A 26645-nucleotide genomic window follows, 5' to 3' on the forward strand; every position below is an offset into this window, starting at 1 on the left:
CGGACGCCTATAGGCGCCTATAGTGCGCAAAATGACCTTAGAGGTCGACGCATCATTTAAAACCTCGAATGCAAACGAAGTTCATCATGCATACGCAAAAAGCAAGCCATATGCAAGGCCCTAGCCGTAGCCATATGTCTTTGTGATTGTGGGAGGGGGCGAGGTCACTAGATTACCGAGTTAAATTTGAAATAAAACAAATTTGACATGAAATCACGTGTAGGACGTAGCTTGAGCTGCGAAAGGTCGATGTCTGTATCGATTCGATGCATGCCGTGTTTGTGAACAAGTTGAATTTGACCACTGGAATGGAATGGTGCGTTGCAGCAGCTCAGTCCCTGTTTGGCCCGTACCGTTAGGCAGAAAGTGTCCCAGCGGGAGAGACAACTGGTACGTCCTGCCACTGGCAGTGGAAGTGTAATGGCACCTTGGCCAGTGTCGGCTTGAATTAGGAAGTGGTTACAATAAAGGGAACGGATGTGTACATACCGTCGATTGGCTTACGCCATCACAATCGACACCGGGCTACGAAGGCAGAATAGGTATGTCTGGCTGCAATGCAACCATCATCTTGATGACGATCGAAAAGGGATGGGACGTCAAATTTGGCCTCGTTTCATTCTCAGGTGACATTTCAATGGCGGCACTGATTCAGCGCATCGTCAACTCGGTTGCCACGACTCCTCGCCATCCGAGCGGGTCGACCAAGGCCAGGGGTCGACGGCCCGGACCAAGCCCGGGCAGTGCGCCTGCGCGAATCCCGGCTCCTCCGGTATCCGCTCGGTGCTGCCACCTTGCGGATAAAGACACCAAACACTGCTTCACCGCGCGGCGCCGGCCCACATGTGCTGCTCCGCGCCGGGAGACGTCGGACATTTTGTGACTGGGTGAGCCGCCGTGGCTCAGTTGATTTCAGCTGCATATTGGTCGATTTGTAAGCTTGCCTAGCTATTCTTCATGCTAAGGAAGACAACGAAGGTTTAAATACAGAGGTAGGTACTGATCCAAGCATTTGTCCTTTTTTATATCATCACAAAACACAAGTATCACCATGTGTTATGGAGATTTGGGTGAAATTGACTAGAGTTTTTATTATTTCGAAATCATAGAAATGCCACAATGAATTCAGCAATTGGTTGTGGTTCGGCGAAACTATTAGACACTATGATAAATATGCATATTGATTCTATGGCTGGTTCTGTGTTTTTGTCCTGAAACTTGTCATAAATGACATTTAATCATCTATAAAAAGCAACTTCAGGTATTCTATTTAACTGCAATTCATGATTATTCAGGGTGAAATTTCACCTCTTGGAAATTTCAGTTTTGCTTTGGCTTGCTTCAAGCGGTTTGCAGCTTGCTAAGAAATGCATGGTAATGTTGCATTAATGAGCAAATATACCTGCTTTGGGGCCTCAGGGAGCATACTGAGTTAACTGCAGCTCCCCATGTGTTGAGATTTAGTGATACTGTCAAAAATTATTATTTTGGCACATCTAGAGGTGTGCTGTTTGGGACGACGGTGAAAACAGGGCGCCTGGGGCGATTTGATCAAGGTTCGTGAAATTCACACGTGACGTTTAGAATGTAGAAGGCAAGTAGAAGGCCCACGGAGGGGGAGAAGTTATAAATGTCACGTGACTAATATGCCCTCCGGCGCCCTGTTTTCACCGGCGTCCGCTGTTTGATGCTTCAGCACACTTATGCATTGTGTTTCCCCTTATGCTCAGGGAACTTCAAATTTATTATGTAAAAGCATTGTATGATCTTCATTATATATTTAGCTATACCTTGCTACAATTTAACCACAATGCCTTTTTCTTAATGAATGCAGAAGATAATGATATGCAGATAATGATGATCCAGGCTAGTGAAGTTTCACATGCTGATAAGCCCATTTTTCTTCCAGGACAGTAACTTTGCAAGAGCTGTAATGTCAGATGAGGAGGGAGAGACACCACTTGTCATTGATCAGTCATCCAATGATGGCCCTGAACAGCTTGGAGGCTCAGGGGAGAGGATGGATGCCAAACCAGCAGAGGAGAATATGGACAGCAAACCAGCAGAAGAGAAGATGGATGCCAATCCATCAGAGGAGAGGATGGATTCAAATCCAGCACAGGAGGGGATGGATTCCATTCCAGTAGAGGAGGGGATGGATTCCAATCCAACAGAGGAGGGGATGGACTCCAATTCATCAGAGGGGAGGATGGATTCCAGTCCTTCAGATGAGAGGATGGATTCCAATCCAGCAGAGGAGAAGATGGATTCCAATCCAGCAGAGGAGAAGATGGATTCCAATCCAGCAGAGGAGAGGATGGATTCCAAGCCATCAGCTGAGGGGGATGCTCCATTGAATCCAGCAGATACAGTGCCTGTAGATGCTGGTTTTGTAGAGGCAGAGTCTGAAATGAAGGATGCTGTGGTTGGAGAAGACAAGTCAGATGGCATGGATGTGACACCAGGTTCTACAGCACCAGAGACTGAGAGCAAACAGCATGAGGTACAGCCTGAACAAACGGCCCCAGAGAATATCCCCAAGAGCAGTGAAAATGCAGAGCTATCTAACATGGCTAAAGACCCTGAAAATGACACAGAATGTGATGGCCCTGAGGAGAAATCAGTGCCCATGGATGCAGGTGACAGCTCAGCTGCTCCCCTGGAAGAAAAGGAAGTCTGTGCTGTAAAGGACAGTTCTTCAGCTGATGACACCACTGCTGCAGCATCAGCACCCCAGGAAGACTCTCCAATAGAAGAATCTACAACAGCTGGTGAATCAAATGTTACAGAGGCAGCATCTCTGGACAAACCCTCAGACACCTCCTCCAAGGTGACATCTGATACAAGTGACACCCCTCCCAGTGACTCTCAGCGCGCCACCAACGCTGGTGATGTCACCACTGGCAGTGCTGCTGACAGCACTGGTGATGCTGATGGTGCTGGAACCGCCACCACAACCACTCCTGCTGCCAATCCAGTGGCACTGTCCACTGTCACCACAGGCACCCCTACAGTCACCCCTGTCAACACCCCATCTGTCACCCCCGCCGACACCCCATCCGGCGCCCCTGCCAGTACCCCGTCCGCCGCCCCCACCGAAACACCCGGCGCCGGAGGTACCCCTCGGTCACGCGTCACCCGTTCCCGCAACCCTGACTTCGCTGCCAAGCAGAAAAGCTTCATGAGGAAGTTCCACCGGAGTGTCAGCGGCGGAGGCGGTGGAGGGGCCAGCCCGGCGCCGGATGGGACACCGGGCGCCCCGCGCTCAGAGAAGCGGGCAGCCAGCGAGGACTCTGTTCCGCCGGCGAAGCGTCGGAAACTCAGCGAGGCCTCCGATGAGCCGCGACCGTCGGATGTCGCTGCGAACACTGTGAGTAGCGCCCGCGATAGCGGGTTTCTGATCGGGTATTTGCTAAAAATTATCGATTAAATGTTGAATTGGTCAGTAAGCATTTACATTCATATTACAACGACTATGGTGTCAATTTGGGTTACAATGATCAATATTTTCACAGAGTGCGGCAAAAAGGAAAAAGGTAAGTTGGAGCTCGTAGGTATGCACGCTCTTTTTTTCGGCTCATATTCCCTGCACGTGTCATGTACCCATCGTTTGCACGCATTCAGTATTCATAGTGACACTTGGCCTTAGTTTTCACCATCCCCTGTGTCTACTCCGTTTGCTGTGAATATGTGTTTGTTTTCTATATCCCCTGATCTTGTCGCCTCTCTGCTGTGCTGTCGGTCGTTCGCTGGGCGCGCCGGCCTCAGTCGCCCGCTCCTCGTCTGGCACCAAGGCGGTGGTAGGGGTGACCTTGAAAGCCAGTGGCGCCGCGGCAGCTGGCGACCGATCACGTTCCCGTGCGGCCTCCCTCGCCGCGGCCCCCGCCGGCCGCTGTCTGTCCGCCGTCCCCGCATCCACACGGGTGGGAAGACGGCCTAGGGCTGTATACGGTCATCCACCTATGGATTGACAAAGAAGGGGTTCCGTTGTGTGCCCTACTAGATCTGCATGTAGATATTCCTGGTTGCATGACGTGTGTTGACCACGCACAAAGTTCGATGTTCGCGGATCCTTTGCGTTGTGCTACATTATGGGCACAATTTACCTACTAGGATCGGGTTATGTTATAGCCAGACGTCTGTTCGGTTTGTGGACTAACTGCCAATCTTACTGAACTTTGATCGTTTTTCCCCGAGATGCTTAAATGAAAACGTAATAGCAACCAGGTAATTGTAAATCACCATACCGGCATCACCATACCGTTAAACCAGCAGCTGCCCTTCCCCACATGATTCTTACCACTCCGTTCTGTATCTGGCACATCTGACCACCCCACGCTATGTCGACAGGGCACGCCCAACGACAACTTCTGCTGGGTGTGCCACCGCGAGGGCCAGGTGGTCTGCTGCGAGACATGCCCGCGCGTGTTTCACCTCAAGTGCGCGCAGCTGTCGACCGACCCGCCCGGCGACTGGGTGTGCGTCGAGTGTCAGCGCGTGGTGTTGGCCGAGTCGTCGGAGCGCCGGCTGCCCCCCGAGCGGCTCCAGCAGCTCATCATGTTCGCGCTGGGACGGCTCAAAGGACTGCCAGGGGTGAGTGACGCAGTGGAACGGGACTGTTGACTGACCCTGCGTTCGATGTCTCTCGGACGGCGAAGATTCTACGCCGTCCGGCCAATCACGTTTCATAACCGCAGCCGAGCCCCCGCTGACCTTGGACGGGATTGGCCGGACGGCAAAGAATCTTTGCCGTCCGGGAGACATCGAACGCGGGGTGAGTGAGAGGGACTGTCCAGTCCGTTCGACTGAACAGGGACTGGCCCAATGGGATGTGGATCAACACTCAACAGGCGGAGATTGAGATAACATTCTCTGATACCGCACAGTTTTATGCCAGCGTGATGCAAGTTAATGAAACCGTATCACATTACGGTCCAGCCAGATAATCTGTCAAATTATGTTGAGGTGTTTATAAGGGGTTAATGTTTGCTGTGTCTGGCTTCTTAACTATAACCGTTCATGATTCATAGTTTCCCCAAAAAGTACGTTTCCTCTCATTAATTCCAGGAAGACTTACATGGCTGTGCAATTTAAATCTGCTCTTTGCCTATCATGCCAAATATTGACCGTTTTGTTGACGGGCTGTCGACTAGCTGCACGATATGTGGAGAGAATGAATGGTGAATTATTTGGCATGGTAGCCTGAGCTAAAAATACTGTCGAAATTACGTTTCAAAGCTGCTGCGCCTCCAAAAATACGAAATAATGTGATCATCACACTAGCACTTTTCGTGGCGTCAATGCATGTGCAGTGCACCCTTTGCCCCAGGTCAATGTCCCGTGTTCAGCCGCTTGTACCGTGTTCGTAACTTTGATCCCGTTATTACCGTATACAAAACCGTAGCGATCCAGCTGCTAAAGTTCGTTATATTTTGTTATGGGCAGCTAAGTGCTCATTGGTTTGACGTTTGGTGATTCAGATCAGGACTGCGGAGTCGGAGTCGGAGTCGGTCGGAGTCGGCAGTTCTGACCGGAGTCGGAACTCGGAGTCAGAGTCGATTTTGGATACCGGAGCCAGGGTCAGAGTTGGAGTTACCGAAAACCAGCCGCAGCCTTGCCAGGTCTGCGGAGTCGAAGTCGGAGTCGGAGTTAGTTTTTGAAAGCCGAAGTCGGAGTCGCAGCCACCGAAAATCCATCCACTGCGCAGCCCTGATTCAGATGCATAACTGACCTTTTATCTAACTTCTGAAAAGGAGCGTTTCTAGACTTCACGGTGTAACCAGTTTGGGTGAATGGTGATAGTTATGGATATTACGTCTTCCTTCTTTCTTCGCCTACAGGGGGTTTTCAGTGAAGTAACGTTTCGCTGTTTTGATTTCGAATAAAGGCTTCCTTTACGTTTTGAAATTAACCATTTACGCTTATTTTCTATGTTTATTGTAGCTTGTATCGTATTGCTCCAATTGATGTCACATTCTTTGTCTAATCCGTGAGATTTGTCTGACATCTAATGGAAAGTTCTCGTTTTGCGTAACCATCAACCTATTTCTATGAAATTTACCGTTTTTTTCATCCAGATGCTTCATAAGATGTTCAGATACGGTCGTTCCTCCCTGCCCGCTGTGGCCGTCTTTTTAGCAACACCGCCGGGCCAGTCGGAGAGGGCGGTAGACCGGCGTGTGTGCCGGTACTCGGGAGGCCGAGCGGCCGGCGGACGGGCGCGGCCCGCTGCCGACCGACCGGCCGCATGGCGCCGGTCGGTCGGCGGCGCATGCGCGCTGACGCTCCGGCCGGCCTGCGTGGTGGGCGCCGATTGGCTGCGGCCGGACAGAGAGTCGATCGTGCCGCCGTCTCGGCGTGTCCCCTGACCTTCGGCTGGCCGAGCCGGGATGGCGCCGACACCGCGGAGAGAGCGGCCGAACCTCGGTTCCAGCGACAGGGGAGGGCATAGGCGGGACATATAAAGCGCAGAAGGGCATAGATGGGACATGTGCGGTGGGACCTCTCCAACAGCGATAGTGCAGAACAGGCAGACACATGCTGGATGTTTTGCAGGTGGAAGGTGCCTGGCCGCCATTAATCGGGGTGTGTTTGTTCATTTGTTGGGCAGGTGAACCGGCAGGTCTACTGTCACGAATAACGCAGTTACCGCTGCGAAAAGTCCGTAGCTTTCAACCTCCATAAGCTACCAGCGACGACCACCTAGGATGGTTCTTGGAAACGGGCGTTCCCCGTCAATCCGCCATATTCTATAAAGCACCTACTCTTGGTCACGACCCATGCACTGAATTCATTTGTTCATGACAATCAGCAGGTATGCTCTTCCCCGATCTCCTCTCCGGTTCCTCTCTGTTGACACCCTCCTCTCCCTTTTGTAACATCGTCGCCCGGCTGACGCCTCCCCTGGTCCCGTTCCAGGCGGAGCCGTTCCTGCAGCCGGTGGACCAGCGCAAGTTTCCCACCTACCGCGAGTTCGTCGCCTGGCCCATGGATTTGTCCACCATGGAGAAGAACGCCGAGCGAGGCCAGTACGGCTCCACGGCCGCGCTCGTCGCCGACTGCAAGTGGATCCTGCACAACTGCATTCTCTTCAACGGCAGTGAGTAGCGTTGAGTGGTGAGATGAGATGGGAAAATGGGGTAGCTGGAGACGACGGGCGGATTACTGTCTCGAAATGTTTCTGTAACTGGATCGCAGAAATGTTAGTGCTAAGGGGAGTTAGCAAAACTGATGTGGAAAACCGGCTCCTTATATTGTCATTCGTTTGAAAAGGCCCGTAATGCCTATGATGCCTATCATGAGGCGTCATAGAGTCGAGCAACCCAGCTGGCTGCAGTCCGTGGCACGCAGCAGCTTACGTTAGCTTCCTAGAAATCGGAAGACGTGACAGGGGAGGCATACAATATCGGCAGTGTAACACATTTGCTCAACTAAAGAGCATGCTGTTCACGGTTATTGTTAGAACTGCATCGAAGAATACCGAATAGCACAGCCATGTATACATTTTATCTTTAATTTGAAGACGTCGATTTGGTCTCATTCATGGTCTACTGGTAACGACCGTAGCCCCCACTTTCGGGCGCATTTTAAGTAGGGTGCACTTAATCGAAGACATCGGAACGAGAACAAATGATTTTATAATTTTAATGCATTTGTGCCACAGTCTACGCGTATTTTATTAACCACGCAATAACGACATATCTGATGACATCCCCGTCCGGTCGAGTAATCAACAAATTGATCCCGCTCGTTGTTGCAGTCCTATTGTCCTCCTCTGGATCAGCAAAGTGTCTGTGGATAGGACCCCTGATCTTCCATTGAGCCGCCGTGTCGGGGCGGTGGTGTGTTCTCTGTGACATTACGTAATGGCCCAGTGCCGCGGCCCGGCCCACCACCTACGGCCCTTGCGTCACAGCGCTGCGCCCAGGGCAGCCGCGGTGACTCGGGCTGTCCAAGGCTTCATACGTCTGACTACTGGCACGTTTCGACGTTGTATTGCGATGTAATGGATGGTTAGATGTTCACCGTGCGTTTATCTTGTGCATTTACGTATTGCTGATTTTTGTGTTTTCTGCAATTGGTTTTTCCATGGTAACTATCCTCATCCATCATCAAATAGCCTTATCTGAGACATGATGCTATTGTGAAGGTCACATCCATTACGCGTGATCATTGTTGCAATAGCAATGTTAAACGTCAGAGCATATTACATCCCCGGCTTCCCTTCCGCACTACCCCTAACCATTGCCCTATTATTCGTGCCTCTAGCCGGGAACAAGCTGACCACGCTGGCCAAGTCGCTGGTGCGCATGTGCAAGTGGGAGATGGAGGAGATCGAGACGTGCCCCGACTGTTACGGCAACGCCTACCTCAGCGACAACTGGTTCACACTGGCCTGTGTGAGTAGCGAGACGGAATGGAGCCTACCCTGGGTCCGCAATGGGGACTGGTTCATTTTGGTCCGTAGTGAGTAGCAGCCTGCTCTGGCTCTGAGCGGGGGACGGTTCCGCGCAGCCTGGTGGCAGTAATTAAATTATGTATGCTTGGGCGGGATGTGTGTGATCACTGGAGACACATTTCTGATCCCTCGCGATCTATTTTTCGTGATGGTGGTTAGCAAGCAGCTTGCTTTGTATGTGTGTGCAACCGACGCAATTTTCTCCGTCGGAATGCTGACAATATTGCCTCAGTCGGTCACGTTCATTTGTTACAATTAGTCAGTGGCGCTTAGTGACTGTTCACCAGTCGCCTTGTGGTCGTGTCTGACTTAAGTAATTGTAGCCAGATTGACATTGTTGACTGACTAAACCGATTCATGGTCCATGGACGAGGCGCACTCATTTGTTTAAGTGATTGTGTTTGACATTATTTGTAGGTATTGAAGTCCCTGGTTGATACAGAACATGACATATTTTGGATAAAAACTCGCGTCGGAAGCAACTTGCTTTGTTGCGAGTCTTATTCGTTTTCAATTCAGCACATAACGACTACCGGCTGCACGCTTCTACATATCTTTTACCGATACCACCTAGCGTTGTTTTGCCCTCTATCTTGTGTACACGTCTGTGTGTCCATGGAACGGGGTCAGCCATGTTGCTGCCGAGCTAGCCCGTCTGTCGGTCGGCCTCGGCCGTCCCGTCTGCGGCAGCTGAGCCAGCCCAGCCCGCCGGCGGCCGTTCCGCCGGGTGCCCGCCGAGCCGAGCCAGCACGGTCTATCGGCTGCCCGCCGTCCGCTGCCGAGCCAGCCGGCCTGCCCGCTCGGGACGGTTCGCCGGCGACCTCCGGCCTGGCACCGAGCCAACTCTCCGTGACGTCACGTGCTGTAGGCGGAGCCGGCCGTTCAGTCGGTTGACTCAGGGACAGGAGCGGTGCGCGGCGCCATCTTCTGAGCCCGACCACGTGGCTGCCACCATCAGCTGGTGAATGTGGAACGGTGCGGAGCCAGTCCGGACCCCCGGCTGCACTCCCAGCGGTCATGGATAACTAACATGCAGCGGCTCCATAACATCAAGCTATGTTTGTGGCCTGGTGAGGTCATGGCGCAGCCGAGGTCGGGTCAGACTGGAGCTGTGGATCCACACTGGTCACTGAAACCGCCAAAAGCAGTGGTTTACGGAAATATATGCCGACGTCTTCACGGAATTAATTAAATTATCGGTGTTGTTGATGTAGTGCAATGTGTATTCAAGGCCCTGAAGGCGGCACCCTTATCCCGTGACAAAAAAGTTTCAGCGCAATGACCCCCACATTTGTAATCGATAGATCGTAATTGGGCTTAGTCACTCCGCCATTATGCACAATATTATTAGGCCATGTTGTACCACTTTCTATCGTACCTCTACCGCTGTGTTTAAGCATGTCGATACTTTATTGGAGGCGTCTGGTTCGTACCACTGGGGTGTTTCGAACATGCTAACCTTCACTTTCTTCACACAACTGCTGCATATTCTCCATGGTTCGCGCTAATGCTGATAACTATGATTGTGATCAAATAACTGCGAAGTCCTAGGTTTATAGCCTGTGATTTGAATCCTGGCCAAGCCCCCTCAGATTCTTCGTAGCAACGGATATTAATTTCGGGTCGCTTCTCATAACCGTCTGATCCGTCACGGACCACGGTGTGCGTTTTTTACCAACCCGATCTGACCTGACCCGGAGTGCTACCTTACCCAACTGACATTGTTCTCCGTCCACAGCCGCACCCACATCTGCTCATCTGGGCTCGGCTGAAGGGCTTCCCCTTCTGGCCGGCCAAGGCGGTGAAGACCAGAGACGGTAATGTCGACTGTCGCTTCTTCGGCCGACATGACAGGTGGGTAGGTGTGGGGTCGTGGGTAGGGGAGAGATACCGTTATCGGGACTGGGCGGGACGTACTGACAGACAGGCGTGGTAACTATAATCGGAAATTAGGCTGGCGTTAGGGTTTACCCCCTTCACCGTTACCAAAATTGTGGAATTACTGTTCTGCGATTGAGATGGTGGATGTGAATGAGGATGCCTGTGATTGGGGACCGTAGAGTCACTGCGTCACGTCAATGACTGGGGAGTCACAGTGTCGGTTTGGGGAATGGAGTTGCGATGTCGTTAGCGGCAGTTGGTTTCGGAGTTAAGTTCCTGATGTAACTGAGTTGGGGTTACGGTGATTAGAGGGGGGGGGGGGGGGGGAGGTGACCCGGAACCTGTGTTTATTGTAAATGAGTTATTTGTTTAAGAGGACCGCACTGCTGGTGATGAAGTGTTAGCTTTAATGGTAAATCTGCTGCTTATATAATATTTACGCCATCATTAGATAGAGTTTGCATTTCTACCGAACCCAGACGCCCAATACCTATTAACGGACTCATGAACCCAACTTACTCGGAAAATCAAAACGTCCAGATTATCATCATCATCATTGTTTATTCAGCATCGCCATGCGACAAAAAGATACATACCCCCCCCCCCACACACACACACACACATACACAGTTAATCAGCACTCATGAGGTTAGTAGTCTTAACAGGCGCCGCGAGGCCTGACAGTTGCTTGCCAAAACCATCTTCAGACTGTCTATAAGACCGCCTTCTTGGAGTGGTGCCCGGACTATGTCGCGATCGACGTACCCAGCAGCGATGTGCATGACAGCGCCGAAATTTCCACCACACAGTTTATACACGTGGCCAATAAATGACCCATCCAACTGCTCGGGGTACGTAGCAAGTCTGGCTAGTCCAGTGACGTAGGCTTGGCGAAGACGGTGGTCAGCGCGGAAAGCATTACGGAATGCGCGGAGGGCATCACCTCGCAGCACCTCACCGATGCGAGGCACCCCAGCAGCAATCAAAAGAGCCGTATGGTGCGCAGAACGCGGCAGACCCAGCGCTGCCTTGATCAGCGAAGCCTGTCGCGAGTCTAGACGCTCAATGTCGGCGGAGCTGAGGGGAGCCGTCTCACAGCCGAAGATCAGTGCCGGCAGCACTACTGTCTTCCAGAGGAAGATTTTGTCAGCAGCAGTCAGACGATTGGTGAAATTGCCCAGGGGTGTGAGGCCATAGAACGATGCACAAGCACGCCTGATGCGCTGAGCCACGTGGCTATCTGTGCTGAGGCTGTCATCAAGCACCGTACCGAGGTGCTCGGTCGTCTGCCGGATCTGCAGCTGCTGTCCTGACAGTGTCCACCTCGGTGTGCTCGTGAATAGTTCCTGTCCAAATATAATACAATGGCTCTTGGTTTTTCCCGGTTCAGGGTGAACGAAGTCGAGGCGCCAAGTAGCCGCGAATTCTCCCACCATCTGCAGCATTGCACCGAGGTCACGCGCGTTCGCAGATATAAGGAGAATATCGTCAGCGTAGCAGATAGCGGGTACGTGCGGCTGTGTAGATATGCTCCACGACCGCTGCGATCTAGGACCTCAATAAGAGGTAAGAGGAAGATGTTTGCAAGCGTTGGCGATAAGATGGCCCCTTGTCTGGTGCCCCTGCAGACCCGGAACGCTTCAGATGTGGCGCCACCAAAAGTCACCCTTGCAGAGAGGTGGCGGTACCAGGTGACTATGAGGCGCCAGCAGTAGGCGCTCAGATAATCCTTCAGACGGAAGAACAGACCGTCGTGCCATATTCGGTCAAAACATTTCCTCGCGTCAAGGTTTGCGACAAAAACAGAAAGACCCCTGGCTCGATTCTGCTGTATGGTCTCTCCAGCCAACAGAGACGCTTGCATGGTGCCCCGATTGGAGATAAAACCAAACTGCAGATGATGCGGTTCAAATGAGGCGTTCAGTTCGTCTAGCACTAACAGCTCGAGCAGCTTAGATGCGCAGGTTGTGATTGAAATCGGTCGATAGTTGTCCAAGCAGTTAGGGTCCGATTGAGATTTCTTCAACACGGGTACAATAACGCTGTCAGCGAAGGTAGCTGGCACGCTACTTGTGGACAGGCAGACAGAGAGAAGGTGCGCCAGCGCTGACAGGAGACAAGGCGACTGGCCATATGATAAACGACTATGATAAACATTCAGGTATCACTGCAATTCTTGCGTCGTGTAGAGCGAGTGGAGCTTTTTTATCGGAATGTTTTACTTGTTCCGGCGATATAACGTAATCACAAGTCATAACAGCTGCTGCAAGTGGTAGAAAGAGCCACCGCGGTGATAACGGGTGACGGCTACAGGTTGCTTACTATTCCAGTAAATAATTATAAATAACAGGGCATCGTGCTTGTGCACTGTACGCAGCAATCCTGAGTGATATCGAACCTCATTTGAACCTGACAACTAAGGCAATACTGCCTCCGGGATGGACCGATCCTATTATTGCTGATCCGGTCATCATTGCGTGTCCACAGAGCCTGGGTTCCCGCCAAGGAGTGTTTCCTGTTCTCTCGGGAGCCGCCGGTGACGCCCAAAAACCGCACCAAGAGCCTGGACGCCTGCGTGGAGGTAAGGAGCGCAGGCGCCGGTCGATCGGCGACGCTGCTGCCGCCTGCCGGTGGCGCGGCGAACTACCGCGGCCGGCTGGTGTTTACGCCAGCTGGTCGGGGCGGGCGCGGTGGGGTGCGAGTCGCACTGTGGGAAGCAGATGTGCAGGGGTGTTTTTGTCGGGCCGCAGAGATGCTAGGGATGACGAGCTGTTCCGAGGGGTGATCAGTATGCAGGAATAGACGTAGTACGGGTGCACATATCTGCCGGGTATGCGCGAAGCACGAGTCGCGTTTGTAATATTGTGTCATTCGTTGCATATTGTTTTAGGCGAGGTAATATTTATCTTTGGTGAGCAATTACACCTGGGCCTGCTTTTTTAAGAGTCAGTTTCTGCACATTTTGCTTATTTCAGGAACTTGAGGAGCATGTTAAGAATCTCGAGAAGCGGTTCGGCGCCTACAATTTCGCCAAGCCGAAGACACAGTACAATCCGAAACGGGTGCAGGCCCAGCTGCTCATGACCATTCCGGGGTACGGAGGCCGGGACGAGGAGATGAAACCCGCCTCGGGTAAGAACAAATCAGTTTTGTAAGAGAGGGTTATTTTGCTGTTCTCTGCAATAAAGGGTGGCTTAAGCATTTTATGGCGATCATTTGTGCGTTGTCAGAGATACACCGAAGGTTTAAAAAGTAAAAGCTATGTATTAATTTCCATTATTATTTCCGTCTTTGCCTTTGACAATGAAGTTGTGGTGTAAGGGTAGGGCGCATAATGTACTGCTGTTACCCCAGGAGGTGTAATATATCTTTGCGAAACCCCTAATGTATCTGTCACCTTTCAGAGCGGTCCGGGGCGAAGCGATCCAACAGTGACATCCAGCTGGAGATTCTGGATCGGCTGAGACAGGACAAGAAGGCTCGACAGGCGGGTGGCGAGTCGGAGCCATCGGCGCCCGAGCAGTCGGCGGAGGCCGGAGCGGGCGACTCAGCGGAGGGTGGGGCGGGCGACTCAGCGGAGGGTGGGGCGGGCGACTCGGCGGCGGCCGGAGAGGGCGACTCGCCGAAGGCCGGAGAGGGTGGCGAGCCGGTGGTCGAGGTGACACAGCCCGTCCAGCCCCCCACAGACAGCGCCGACAGGGACTCTGGGACGAAGGCTGGTCCAGCCGAGACGACTGAACCGGCGGCTAGTGCGGCCGAGACCACCGAACCGGCGAACAGATCAGCCGAGACTCCCGTCGCAGCGGCCGCTCCTGAGCCCTCTGCACCGGCTGCAGCTTCGGCCGAGCCCTCCCCGCCGGCGACTGACGAGTCGGAAGGCGAGCAGCGGGTGAAGGGCGCCCGGACCGAGAGCAGGGACTCGGACCGGGCGGAGACCAAAGACGATGCTGAGGAGACGGCGGAAACGGCCGACTCAGTGGACACAGTGGATGAGACTGCTAGTGCTGAGCCGGCGGCTACAGAGGAACCCGTGAAGGCAGCCATAGCCAAGAGAGAAACGGTGAAGGCGAAAGCCAAGACAGAAGGGACGAAAGCAGAGCAGTCCAAGAAGGCCAAAGTGGCAGGGACTGCGAAGGCTGACCCTCCGAAAGCGGCGACTGCTGCGGAGCCGGTGGTGGCTGTGAAGACAGAGCCAGTGCAGTCGCCGGCGCCGGTGGTGCGACTCTCCTCCAACGAGGAGGAGAAGGAGCAGCGCCCTCCGCCGCGCCGACGCACCGCCCGCAAGTCGCTCTCAGCCGCCGCTACCGCCGCGGCGGCCGCTTCCTCGGGAGTTCCCTCCGCCTCGCCAGCTGCCGCGAAGGCCGCGGCGTCGTCCAAGTCCGGCTCCAGCTCCTCCGCCAAGTCGGCCTCGAAGTCTGACGGGAGTGGGCTGTCGGCCAGCCGGTTCCTGTCCCGTCTGAGCACCGGCGCCGCCAACAAGGCCTGGCAGCAGACGGGTGCGTCTACGACCGTCACCGTCGCCAAGTCGCCCCGCACCCCGGCGACGGCGGCGCGCTCAACCGCGGCGGCGGTGAAAACGGTGGCGGCCGGCGGATCTGCGACGATCCATGTGTCCAAATCGATCAAGGCCGGCGCGGCGACCAGCAATGGCGTGGCGCAGCAGGTGAGCGACTGTGTAGCGGGGCGGCCTTGCTGCACTGTCGAGGCAAGGAGTCGGGACGTGCAGCGAAGCGAGGAACTTGGTTGGTCAATATCGGGTGCACTTTGCCGGTACTGATTTAACTACCTTTCTTTTAAATCGTTATTATCTTGGCTATGAAATATCTACGATCTTTGCCACGTTGTTGACTTAATGCTTCACATTTAGAGTGCGTTTTCACAAAGTCCCTCAGTGAGGTATTTCGGCTATCCGCCTGCCAATGATCCGATCGTCCCTCTCTGACGCCGCCGCCGACCACCCGCAGGTGCTGACCGCCCCGCTGCGGCCCAAGCTGATCACCTCCACACCACGGCCGCCGGTCACCTCCACCCCCACGGTGCAGCAGTCCATCATCGTGAACCGGGCCGGCGCGCGGCTGATGATCCCGCGCGCCTCGCTCTACCTGCCGACCGGCTCGGCGGCCGGCGGCGGCGCGCTCACCTCCACTGCTCCGCTCACCTCCATGATGGTGATCCCGGGCGGCCTGGCGACGGCCACCAACGGCACGGCGCTGGTCACCTACCCGGCCGTCAGCTCGGCGGCCAAGGCGCCCATCGCCCACTCGGAGACCGGGCCCGTGACGGCCGCCGTCGACCGGCTGGCCCAGGAGGTGAGGTCGAGACGATAACATGTCGCCAGAAATATGCTAAGTTTATTTGTCAACCAGACTCAAAGTGTATTTCGCCTTCCGAGTCTCATTTTAGTATAGCTGATTCCATATTGACCGACCACCTGTTTTTTTATTCTTCTTTCGTATGGGTTTTCTATACCAGTGCTGCTGTTCGCTGAGCCGGAGGCTGTACCGTCTACCAAAACGCTCCCTCTCGCCACCTACCGTTCGCTCATCTCCGCCGTGCCGGCTCGGTTTCAGCTGACGGCCAAGATGCGGGACGGCGTGGAGCGAATACTCGCCGAGACGGCGACCTCGGGTAGCACGGCCGCCTCAGTCGCCCGGCTCAAAATGGAGATGGAGCGCATGGAGTGGAGGCACAGGGCCGATCTGGCCGAACAGAAGAGAACTTTAGGTGGGTGAACGTGCTAATACGTCAAACAGGACACGGTTTTTCTTCCCTTTTTCTAGAATGCTCGTCTGAATATGTAATGCGTAGGAAAAAATCATATTTCTCATGCTAATTGCCCAGCTGAGCTTGTCGGTCAGGAAGTTGCAACGTCTCTGAGGTACTGAGGTACCAATGTTCCGTATCACGCCTGGGATGACTGCTTGGGCGGTAACGGTAGTGAGTACGGTAGTGAATAGTAACGTTACGGTAGTGAGATGCTTGCTATCACGATTGAATATGATCTACGGTACTCTACACGGATATCTCTCACAGCAGGAGTACGGGAGGGCAATGGCGCGCTATTGGTTACCTTCCCGTTGTTCGCGCTCGTCGTGTTCACCCGTCCGGTGTTTAAGCCAGTCACTGTCACCTATCCGGTTTGTTTGTACTCGCTGTCATAGCTCGGTGTGTTTGCCGCCCTCAGAGACCCAGATCTCTGAGCTGCGGACGGCACTGGCCAAGGAGCAGAAGAAGTCGGCCGCCAAGCTCAGCTCCGCGCTGGCCGCCGAGGCAGAGACCTGGGAGCGTCTGCTCGAGAAGCGCATCGCCGAGACCAAGAAGAAGCAGTGGTGCGCCAACTGCGGCAAGGAGGCCATCTTCTACTGCTGCTGGAACACATCCTACTGTGATTTCCCCTGCCAGGTGCGGAGGCTTGCCACTGTGTTCGTAACGCTAGGTAACGCTAACTAGGTAAGTAACGTAATATTGCAAGAACGTAATATTGCAGGCGCGTCTTTAAATAAATGGTTCTTGTAACATTCAGTCCGGACTGGGGTCATCGTACAATGACGGCGACATTTTTCAAGCATGACGGTCCTAGACAGTCTTGGACGGTCCTGTACAGATGGGGACTGTAAGTTGCAACAGTGGAATCGTTTTCGTTTTTGGTGGCAAACCGACTGACCGCTTCTGTCTGTCTCTCCAACAGGAGGCCCAGTGGCCGAAGCACATGCTCACATGCGCCAACCAGCAGGCGAACAACGCGGCGGCGGCGGACAGCGGGGGAGACGACGATGGTCGGGGTCTGTCGGCGTGAGACGGCCTCTGGCCCCGTTACCGGACGGTGTGAACCGACCCCTCCGTCAACGGACGGTGTGAACCGGCCTCCACCCTCAACCTGACGCTGTGAACCGACGTGTATGGCGCCGCGAGCCCGCCGCGCGCGCCGTCAAATGGCTGTGTCCCCGCGGCGGCTGTGTCCGCCCGCTTTCATCATTGTTCATCGTATCGCTGTCGCTTCACCGGGCACTGTGTGTTTCGCTGTTCTCTGTTTGTGGGAGAGCCTGCGGACAGCAGTGTCGAGACTAATGACCTTTTACTGCTCAGGTCGGGCGAACGCCTGTGCTGTGTCTGCACAACTTGGAAACAAGGCCTTTGTTGAAATATATCGTTTATATTATGAAGTTTTGTTGGGAGTGTCTGGAGCAGGTGCGGAATTCAGCCTGACGTTAGAATACCGCTTCATTAAACGGATACCGGTGCGTGAGCTCTGGAGGAAAATCGCATTTTATATTACATCGACACCACTGATGGGTACACATTTAGGGACTATCAATCACGAACAGGGCCACTCCTGTGGGTAAATATCACTTGTCAAGCTCCACGGCATCTCCGCTCCATCACGGGTAGGCACTTACTCTCCCGGGCTGAGGGAATTCAGTAGGCGTGCAAACGTGAGTCCGTGACACTTCAGAACTGAGATGACTCGTCGGTGTGGGTCGTTGAACCTTCCCGACGACTCCCCCGCGCGATTGCTCTGGGTGCTGGGTGCCCCTCCCCTGGTGACTGGAGTGGTGGTTGGCGGCCTCTAACGACCTCGCAGGCGCCCACACGGCAGTGCGCCGCTCTGTCTGGGTCCCGGCATTATTATCCCATCCGTGGGCTTATGAGTGCCTGACACGCAGGTCAGTGACTGGGTAAAACGGCCGGCAGTTATAAGGTTGGGTCGTGGTTGGGTCATGGGCGAACGCTGCGAAAACGTTAGGACTCCGACAGGGTGAAGTGACGTTTAGACGTGTACAGCTTTACCTACTTCTGGCGTTTGGTGAATATCTCTGCACAAAACTCAGCCCGACCAAACTGCGTGAAATATATCCTCCAATGGGACTCATCTCCCAATGGGACCTTACGTCCACGCTCTTGGCAAATGCCATCCGATTTTTGAATTTTGAAAGAATGCACCCTCAAAACGCCTTATTCCTCGAACATGCCTTCAGTAACCGGCTTCTCTGGCTCTGACCCTTCCCAACTTTACGAAATGGCGGTCAAAAGGCGATGCGTCTGGTAAGTGGAAAAAATGCGCATGTGCCTTCCGCCTTTGGGCCGCAGCTACCTGACCGCAGGTCCTGACCCCTGAGGCTAAGAGCAGAAACAGCCTCGTAGCCAAGGCCGTATACAAGGCTCGTAGCTTTTCATAGCCCATCGCTGTTAATGCAATTTGCAACTACCCCATTATCGACATCGAGCTCATAGATCATCTGATCTGAGCTCATCTTTTGGCTCAGTCCACCGAGTAGGAAGGAGGCAAGGGCTCCTTCACCCATGCGTGTTCTCTTCGCCCGGTCCTCTCGCAGTTCAACGGACAATCAACCTTCAACCCCTCCCCTCGCACATAACTCCTCCCCTCTCCGGCCGCGTGTCCCCACCCCTCCCCCGGCGTCTGGAAGCCGGCGTTCGTACCGAGCGTACCGCTCCGGAGCGGCCGGCCCGCCCGGAGCGCACACACCTGGCCTCCAGAAACGGGGCCGGCAGACGGGGGCTCGCCAGGTGCAAATCATGGCTGATTTCGGGCCCGCCGACTGGTGAATGAATAAATGTAATGCTTACTGTTACTGAAAGAAAGTATAATTTCCTTGTCAACTGATGTCACTTGACAAGTTTTCTGCAGAAAAAATGTCAGAAACTAACAAAACCCAGCTCACGACATGGCGAGTTTTTCCAGAGCGGCGCCCGAACCCCCGGATACCCTCCCTATTGGTCCCTCCGAGCGCACACCGGTGGACCGGCGGGTAGCCCTTCCGAGATTCAAACTGGTGGCGGTCGCGAGCGTGTCACTGTCCCGCCGGCTTCACTTGACGCCGTCCGCGTCCACGCTGGCCTAGACGAGCTCCTCTCCTCAGTTTTAGCTCTCTCGACTCAGTTTTATCTGTGTGAAGTTCCTCTGAGGTCGCCGGCGGGTCGAGGCGTCGCCACCCAAGGTCAGCACCGACCGGCGTCTTTGTGCTGTGAGTGGTGCCACGCCGCCAGCGCACAGGTATGAACGGGCGACGCCGCCGGGCGCCGGTCGGTTGCGAGAAGCTGGAGCGGCTCTGTCTGTGCCCCGAGTGCCGCTCGTTCGAGTGGGACGGTCTCGGCGCTGATGACCGTCTGGTGGTGATCCCGCTGCCGCAGCCGGCCCTGCTGGAGCTCTTCCTGACCGAGGTGGTGGTGGAGGTGGAGCTGGTCGGCGTGGACGGGCCGCGGCGGGACGCCGACTGAGCCGCCGAGACCGTCCAGCAGCAGCGTGTGACGGCCCATCTCTGGGTGATGTGTGTCTGGTCCTGGTGATTTCTACACATGACTAGATCCACACTCATCCAAAGAGGGCCGTCCTGTCATCGAGGTAGTCTGCTCTTCATTTTGCCGGGCTCGAGTCTCGGCCAGAGGGGAGGCTCCGCCGTAACTGCGTCCGGTCATGTCCGTGCCGTGAGCGCCGCCGCGTGGTCCAGACAGATTAATTCGACCGATCTCTCAGTTTGATTGGTGCCGTAGAGCTTGCCTCTGGGTGGTATTTTGTACTGACCCAATCTAGTCTCCAGTTGTGATTCAGTATCCACTGTGCCAGTTCTGTTCAGTTCAAAGCGTTAGCCTGGCTAAGGAAACTGCGGTCAAGGATGCTGCGAATGCTCAGGTCGATGTGTCCATGTGCTGAGCAGCGTTGTCTCATGTCGCGGTTAGTAGTCAGTTTTGTTGTTAAAAACGCGTAAAGCCGGGCGGTAGCAGATAGCCTGTTCTGTTCAGAATATTTGACTGTTGCGATCTCAAGAATGAACTTGCGCTGTGATCGACCAACAATTTTGCCGATGGCTGTGATAACTGATACTTGTTCATCGCTTATCAATACACCGATCATTCTTTTATATCCAGTTTCTTCTCTGGCGTCTGAAGTGGTGAAGGTGAATTGTCCAAGACTCTGCTCTAGGCTCTACTGATCTGCTGGTGTCCTATTCGATGGATGCCTGAAAGTAGAGATTATTATTAGAGAGGACGCATGCATCACTGAGAGCAGGACCAGCACGTGCGGAAGCGGTAATCTCTGACCGATCGTAGCAACGCGATCGTAAATAGCAGAGAGTTTAGAGGCACTGATCCTTATCCAAATAGTTGCGTTCAAGCTGCCTGAGAACTATTCGCTTTGAGCTGCCTGCGTTCTCTAGTTCACCCCGCGAGGCATGAGCTCTGATGCGCACAGCAGAGGGAACACGTGTTTGCCATCCCCAACTAGGGATATACGTGGCATACATCAGTCTAATAACGTAGATAACTACATATCGATACATATGCCCGATTCGAGCCCGGAGGAGACGCGTCAGTGTGATGCCGTTCCCGCAAATACGTGTCAGGACCGCATGGGCGGATCAGCACAGCACAAATCTGCATGTGGTGGACAAAATGCACAAACCAGGCTTGAATTGGCGCACAGGAGCGTTCTAACACCCGAGAAAACGGAAACAACACCGTTCATTATTCAGCGACTACCACTCGGTTACGGTCACGCCAGGTTCCAATATACGGTGCGAAGAGCGAAGGCGCAAAGATGTGATACAAGAACTGAGTGATGTTTATTACGGATGATTCGGTACAAACTATCTTACAGCGGGCGTCAGCCTGGGCGAACGACCTGGATCGACCCCGCGAGCCCGCTCGGCCGCCGGCCGAGAGCCACATTAGTAACGATATCTCGTTGTACGCGCGCGAGTCTCATAGGAAGTGATATTGTGACGACCGACGAGCAGAAACAACACAATCGAAAACAACGCATGCCACGATTGACCGCGGATTCGCATACATCAAACGGTCACCGAAATACACTCGGTGTTTCACGACAAAAACAATCAGCTGACCTCTAGGAGGCTGTGGCTGCGGGCCCGGCTGCCGAAGCCGCGGCGGCGCTGCGAAACTAGCGAGCGGCGGGCGCTATGGCACAGAGAGCGCGCCCAGCCGGCCGCCACAACACCAAGCGAACACAACTAACGACAGGAGGGCGACGGCCGCCGACGCCGCGCCGTCCACCTTCACACGCACGGCGGAAGGCCGTTAAAGCACGTATAAATACCTACTGCGCTGCGCTGCTGCCATCTACATATAGCTGAACTGAACACTGCGTCTGACAGGTGGCGCCACGAGCGGCGGCAGGGTACACGGGGGCGCCGGCTGTGCGCGCGCGAAGCCGCTAGCTGCATCGAGTAATCTCCCTGCACTCCGTTGCCGTATACTGGTCGTCTCGACTCCCGCGATGGTGCCCCAGCTCGGACGCTGCCACGTGCGCGTATTTATATACATACAGACCCGGCGGAGCGGACGAGCCGCACCCTTGTACACTACGAGCGGCGCGTCTACGCGTAGAACTCCTTGTTGTAGTTTTTGCTGTAAGAGTTGCCGGTGAGTGAGCGCTTGGGCTCCTCCAGCGCGTACGACCCCTCGTCCTTTTTCCGCATCCGGTAGACGATGAGCATGACGAGCAGGATGGCGCAGAGCAGGCCGACCACGGCGCCGCCGACCACGGCTGGAACACGGGGGTGGTAAGGTCAGAGGGGACCACGGCTGACACAGGGGGGGGGGGGGACGGTCAGAGCAGGCCGACCACGGCGCCGCCGACCACGGCTGAAATATAGGAGGGACGGTCAGAGCGCGGCCACAGAGTAGCTCCCCACAACGGTCACGCCCTTAAAGAGCACGGCCACTGTTTGGTGCGGTACAGAGAAGGGGACTGCACCGATAGACTAAAAACGGCCGGCAATGAGGCATCGTTCTAGCCGTAGATGCGTACGTACTTGATGCTGTAAATGAGTCAGGGGATCAAAACATGTCTGTACCCACGGCTAAAACAATGCAGGCCTGCCTGGAAGCACAAATACCGCGTCACAACAGCTCCACAACAGACAGCAGGCTTCTGGGGCTGGATATTTGGAACCTGGCGCTGCGCCCAAAGGGAACAAACACGACCCATAAACACCTGTAAACAATAGACAACGCACGGGCCGGCTACCAGTCTCCCGTCACACACTGACAGACAAAACAGTCAGCTCTGTCGGTCGGCGAAGCCCACCCCGGGAGCACCGCTTTTTCAGAAAAAGTCGATGTGAGCCATCCCAGCCGGCACCCGGCAGTACCACATTGAACAGCTCCTACCACTCAGTTGAGCTCATACAATTCAAGCCACATGTCCGTTGTAAGGTCCGCTGAGGATCGACTCGACTTGATTTCACACACATTATCCTAAACCAACCAGCCCTCACCAGAACCCACACAACACTGCACCAGACGACCCCGCAGCTCTGCTCACCTGCCAGAATGCCGGGCTGCGCGAAGAACGACGTGGGCCTGTCGATGGCCTTGGAGCCCATGCCGTCCGGCATGGCGCCGGCCGGCTGGCCGTTGGCCGTACTGTCCGGGATGGCGTTCTCGCTCTCCACTCCGGCTCCGGCGTGCAGCTCGACCTCCGGAGCCAGGTCGATGTCGTTGTCCATCTCCGGCTGCTCCGGCTCCGGGCGGGGCTGGGGAGGGAGGGGTACGTCAGAGGGGAGCTATCAGGGGAAGTGGGCATGCCAGGGAGACAGGCAGATACGCATCAGGTGATAACGAGGAGGATGACATAGCTAGGTTGGCATCGAACAAAAACATGACGATAAGAAAAGGAGAGGGAAGCCATACATAAGCACAATTAATTCAGTTAGCTATCGGTGCGTAATCAGACGTCCAATGAAGCCCTGCAGCAGCAGTACAGACAATCACATCCACCGTCCGTCGGTCCCATCGCGCCGGGTCACCACTACCGCTCACACGGCGCCGCGGCAAAGGCAACCCTCCGGCCCTGCGGCCGGCTGTGGTGTCGCGCCAGCCATTAACCGGCGCATCCGTCCGCCGGGCCGTGCGATATGGGTCGCTCGAGGTCGCCCAGTAGCCACTCCGGGCCAGTATCACAGCCCGGGAGCGGCCACACGACGGTCGGGTAGCTGGGCGATCACGCGTCGCCGGCATGAAACGACCCATCAAGTATCAGAGCAGGCGGGGCGACAGCGCGTCTGCCGGCCATCCACCGGGTACACACGGGCGGCTGGAAATGATACCGACCGAGAAGGCAGATGGGGCATACTGGGATAGCGGGCAGACTACCAGGAACAGTAGCTATACGCCTCGGCGAAAGAGATAAGCAAGTCGAGTAGGAAATACAAATACTTTTATGCACTTCCAGGTCACAAGTCACAACCCTAAGCATAATCTGGTATGCTTGCTGAGTGATGACGTTTTCCACGGTTCATATACTCGAGCTTCCTGTACCACAATCTAGCACTGTTGCCATGGAGTCATTGTTGTTATTACTAACCAACATTTTTGCTGCATCTCATCATTACAGAATGTTCAAAACAGTCCCTTCCTACACCAGGCTCCGGCAGAAACATCAGTCCAAACCAGTGGAGAGCAATCAAGCCCATGAATGAATCAGTTCGTCATCGCTCTGGGCCGTCCGGGCGACGGCTGGCCGCTCAATAACACATGCAGGCGATTAAATCTGCATCGGGAGGGCAGCGCGGGCCGGCCCGTCACTCCCGTGAGCCGGCATAAGCCAGTAGCCGTCGCGTGAAGCTCCGCCACTCTCAAATGTCAGCGCATGTAAATCGTGGCTCACTCGGCGGCAGGCCGGGAACGAGACGTCCCAGATGTATCCACACGGATAGCGCAGAGCTTTCTGCATCTGCACCTGGACTGCGAAAAAGAAAACATTGCACTGCCGGCACGATAAAGATACGGACAGTCGCCACCGAAAACTCGTGATCAGCTGAGTCCAAGCCTTTGGCACCAGCCTGTTATCTTTCGACCCCCCCCCCCCCCCCTACATTGATGCTGCAGCTCCAGTGAACACGTTTGCTCGGTGCCAATTTGTGCATTGACGCCTGCCGGGCCGGACGTCGCACAAGACCATTAGCACGGTGACACCGGGACTTCACGGCATTCGGCTCGGACGGTCTTATGACGTCATTGCGACGTCACTAGCAGTCTGTTCACTGGGCAGCACGCCACAGCGGCCTGCGTTTGATGTGCCGCGAGACACGGGGCTCCCCCGGCCAGCCCTGACGGCAGAAGTCGGCACCGCCGCGGCGGAGAAACTGGGGTGGGCGGCAGTGAGCTCAGCTGCCGGCAGCACCCATGGGTAACGGATATGGAGGCTACAAGAGGTCACTGTGGTGGTTCATTGTGAGCCAACCATGCTCAATGTGGACGTTTTGGAGCACGGCAAAAGTCAAGGCTACACCGCGTCGTCGCGGTAGGAACTGACTCTATCCCTTTCCAAGAATCCAGGCACCGATCACTATCCACATTCAGGCAGTCTCATCCATCACCTGAAGGCAAGCGCTATCCCTGTGGGGCGTGATCGTCACAATGCATGTGACGCTCGCGGCATCTCAGCTCGGTGACGCTCCCCGTCAGCCCCGAGCTGCTGACGCCTGGATGGCGCGCCAGTCTCCGTCATCGGCCTGGATGGTGCGCCAGTCTCCGTCATCACGCTGCGGCGCGCGGAGAGACGGCGCTTTTTCCACCGGTCGGCGGTCCGCGCTCCAGCGGCGATCGATGACCCAGCGACGTCTGCACTGAAATAGCCGAGCGGCACGGCGACCGGTGGCGCCGGGCCGCTGGAGGAAGCGGGCTCACACCGCACCGGGGGACACCGCACCACGTGACCTCTGACCGGGCCGCAGCAGCAGCCGAGGGGCGGTCACGTGGCCGGCAGCCGAGCACCTGCCTCCGCGCACCGTCTGGAAGTTGGCCCGCGGCCGACGACCGACCCTGGGGTGTCATCAGACGCCGAACGCGACCTTTGCCGAGATGTGACGCGCCTTGTCACGTTGTTGGAAGCCTGACATGCTCCAGAATCGAGCCAGTTCCTGAATGTCATCCAAACTCACACAAACCTCTTCTCAGTCAAATGTCTACCGAAGTCGCTGAGTGTTTCGCATAGGTATAATTGAATGGCGTCAATCAATAAGATATGACTTACAAATGAAACGCGTTGTGTTTTGATAACCTTTCTCAACAAAAGTTCTGCGGACAGTCGAGGCTGATGCCAACACCATTCAATTTACGGGACAATGAAGAATACTTTGTATCAAAGCATACTTCATTTTGGAATTATTATATACCGCTTACATAACGTCGAGAGAACACTTTCAGTATACTGACACCCTTAAATTATTGTTGCATTCGCCTTGACATTTAATCTAGGACCCGCCACTCTAACCAAAAATAAGCACATGCATGCATTTTACACTAATGCATGACGACCTCTACTTTGACATCATAGCACTGCCGTGTTATCTGCACGGTTAACCTCGTCGCTATTCAAACTATGCCGTTCTTCTATTTCTGACAGCACGCCACAACCACAGTGACGCAACCCGCCGTCGTGCCATCGTTAAAAACGTAGCCACAAAACAACGACAGTTGTCACTAGCCCGTCCATTCAATGGCGCAATCAAACTCCTCAATCAGCAAATGGTGGTTGAATCCAAGACAGTCAATCCAAAGAACCCAATACGGAAAAGCCCCGTCACAAGTTCTTTCCGAAGTAATCACGACATTTTGAAGAGCGTCGTCGGTTTCCGCGAAATAAATCAACCGGAGCATCCGACCGCCGACATGCGACCGATCAACTTATCTGGAGCCTGAAGGGCCGTCCAGTCCAACTCGGCTTCCGCTGTCTCCAGGCAGCTTAGACGCCTGGAGCACTTCTATGAGTGCATATATGAGCATGCTTGGCCCTAATCACTATGAAAACAAATGACATTTCATCATTAAGGTTGCCCGTTACAGTTACATGAATACCTAATGGATACCTACTGGTTCCGGCGAAGCCGTCGTAATGTTCATAATGAGTGTTCTAACATCATTCCACGTCACATTGTGAAGAAAACATTTCGTGACGTCATTGACCTTATTACGATTCAAAACACCATAAGTAACTGAGTAGGTTTGCGTTGGTACTTGGTAACATTGAAGACTCTAGTCTACACATGTCTGGTTGAGATCGGACAAATCTGGTTCGTTCCTGTTACTTCCGGTGTAATCCGGTATCACTAAGACCGCGATCCACTCCGACAGCTGCGGCGTTCGACCGGAGTCACTGTCCGACCCTGGCGCTCCTGCGCTGACCACCACGGGTGACCCACTCGGTACTAGCACCCGGAATATAATTTGTCCGTGTGTGTATTGGCGGAGGTCCAGTGGGTGCGCCAGGCGCCGAGCGTCGGTCGTCCTGGCTGCCGACAGCCGAGGGCACCGCTGTCCATCG

General features: G+C 54.7%; 2 protein-coding genes across 3 annotated transcripts in view; one reads left to right on the top strand and one right to left on the bottom strand.

Annotated features, from left to right (window-relative positions):
• The first annotated feature begins 842 nt into the window (after positions 1–842).
• Positions 843–17498, top strand: LOC122382169 (protein kinase C-binding protein 1-like). The gene is made up of 13 exons (XM_043367147.1): positions 843–992; positions 1910–3370; positions 4324–4593; positions 6919–7099; positions 8269–8399; positions 10197–10312; positions 12827–12920; positions 13315–13471; positions 13744–15002; positions 15304–15648; positions 15910–16063; positions 16524–16741; positions 17028–17498. The coding sequence occupies exons 2-13, from the start codon at positions 1934–1936 to the stop codon at positions 17133–17135; spliced, it is 4470 nt and encodes a 1489-aa protein (XP_043223082.1). The 5' UTR covers positions 843–992; positions 1910–1933; the 3' UTR covers positions 17136–17498.
• Positions 17499–20900: 3402 nt separating this feature from the next.
• Positions 20901–26645, bottom strand: part of LOC122382148 (syndecan-like) — a 30131-nt gene continuing 24386 nt past the window's right edge. For both annotated transcript variants that reach the window (XM_043367105.1, XM_043367104.1), the window contains exons 4-5: positions 22644–22854; positions 20901–21863 (exon numbers count right to left, since the gene is read on the bottom strand). In XM_043367105.1, coding sequence (XP_043223040.1) covers positions 21694–21863; positions 22644–22854 — 381 coding nt within the window. In that variant the 3' untranslated portion in view covers positions 20901–21693. The remainder of the gene's footprint in view (positions 21864–22643; positions 22855–26645) is intronic.

This window comes from Amphibalanus amphitrite, unplaced genomic scaffold (assembly GCF_019059575.1).
Source record: "Amphibalanus amphitrite isolate SeventyFive unplaced genomic scaffold, NRLGWU_Aamphi_draft 000134F_arrow, whole genome shotgun sequence".
Lineage (NCBI taxonomy): Eukaryota > Metazoa > Arthropoda > Thecostraca > Balanomorpha > Balanidae > Amphibalanus > Amphibalanus amphitrite.

Bases quoted from the DNA above. Each gene is read 5' to 3' on its own strand.
- LOC122382169 (XM_043367147.1), top strand. From the start codon at position 1,934: ATGTCAGATGAGGAGGGAGAGACACCACTTGTCATTGATCAGTCATCC. The intron at 16,064-16,523 runs GTGGGTGAACGT...TGCCGCCCTCAG, and splicing joins CGAACAGAAGAGAACTTTAG to AGACCCAGATCTCTGAGCTG. The intron at 16,742-17,027 runs GTGCGGAGGCTT...TCTCTCCAACAG, and splicing joins ACTGTGATTTCCCCTGCCAG to GAGGCCCAGTGGCCGAAGCA.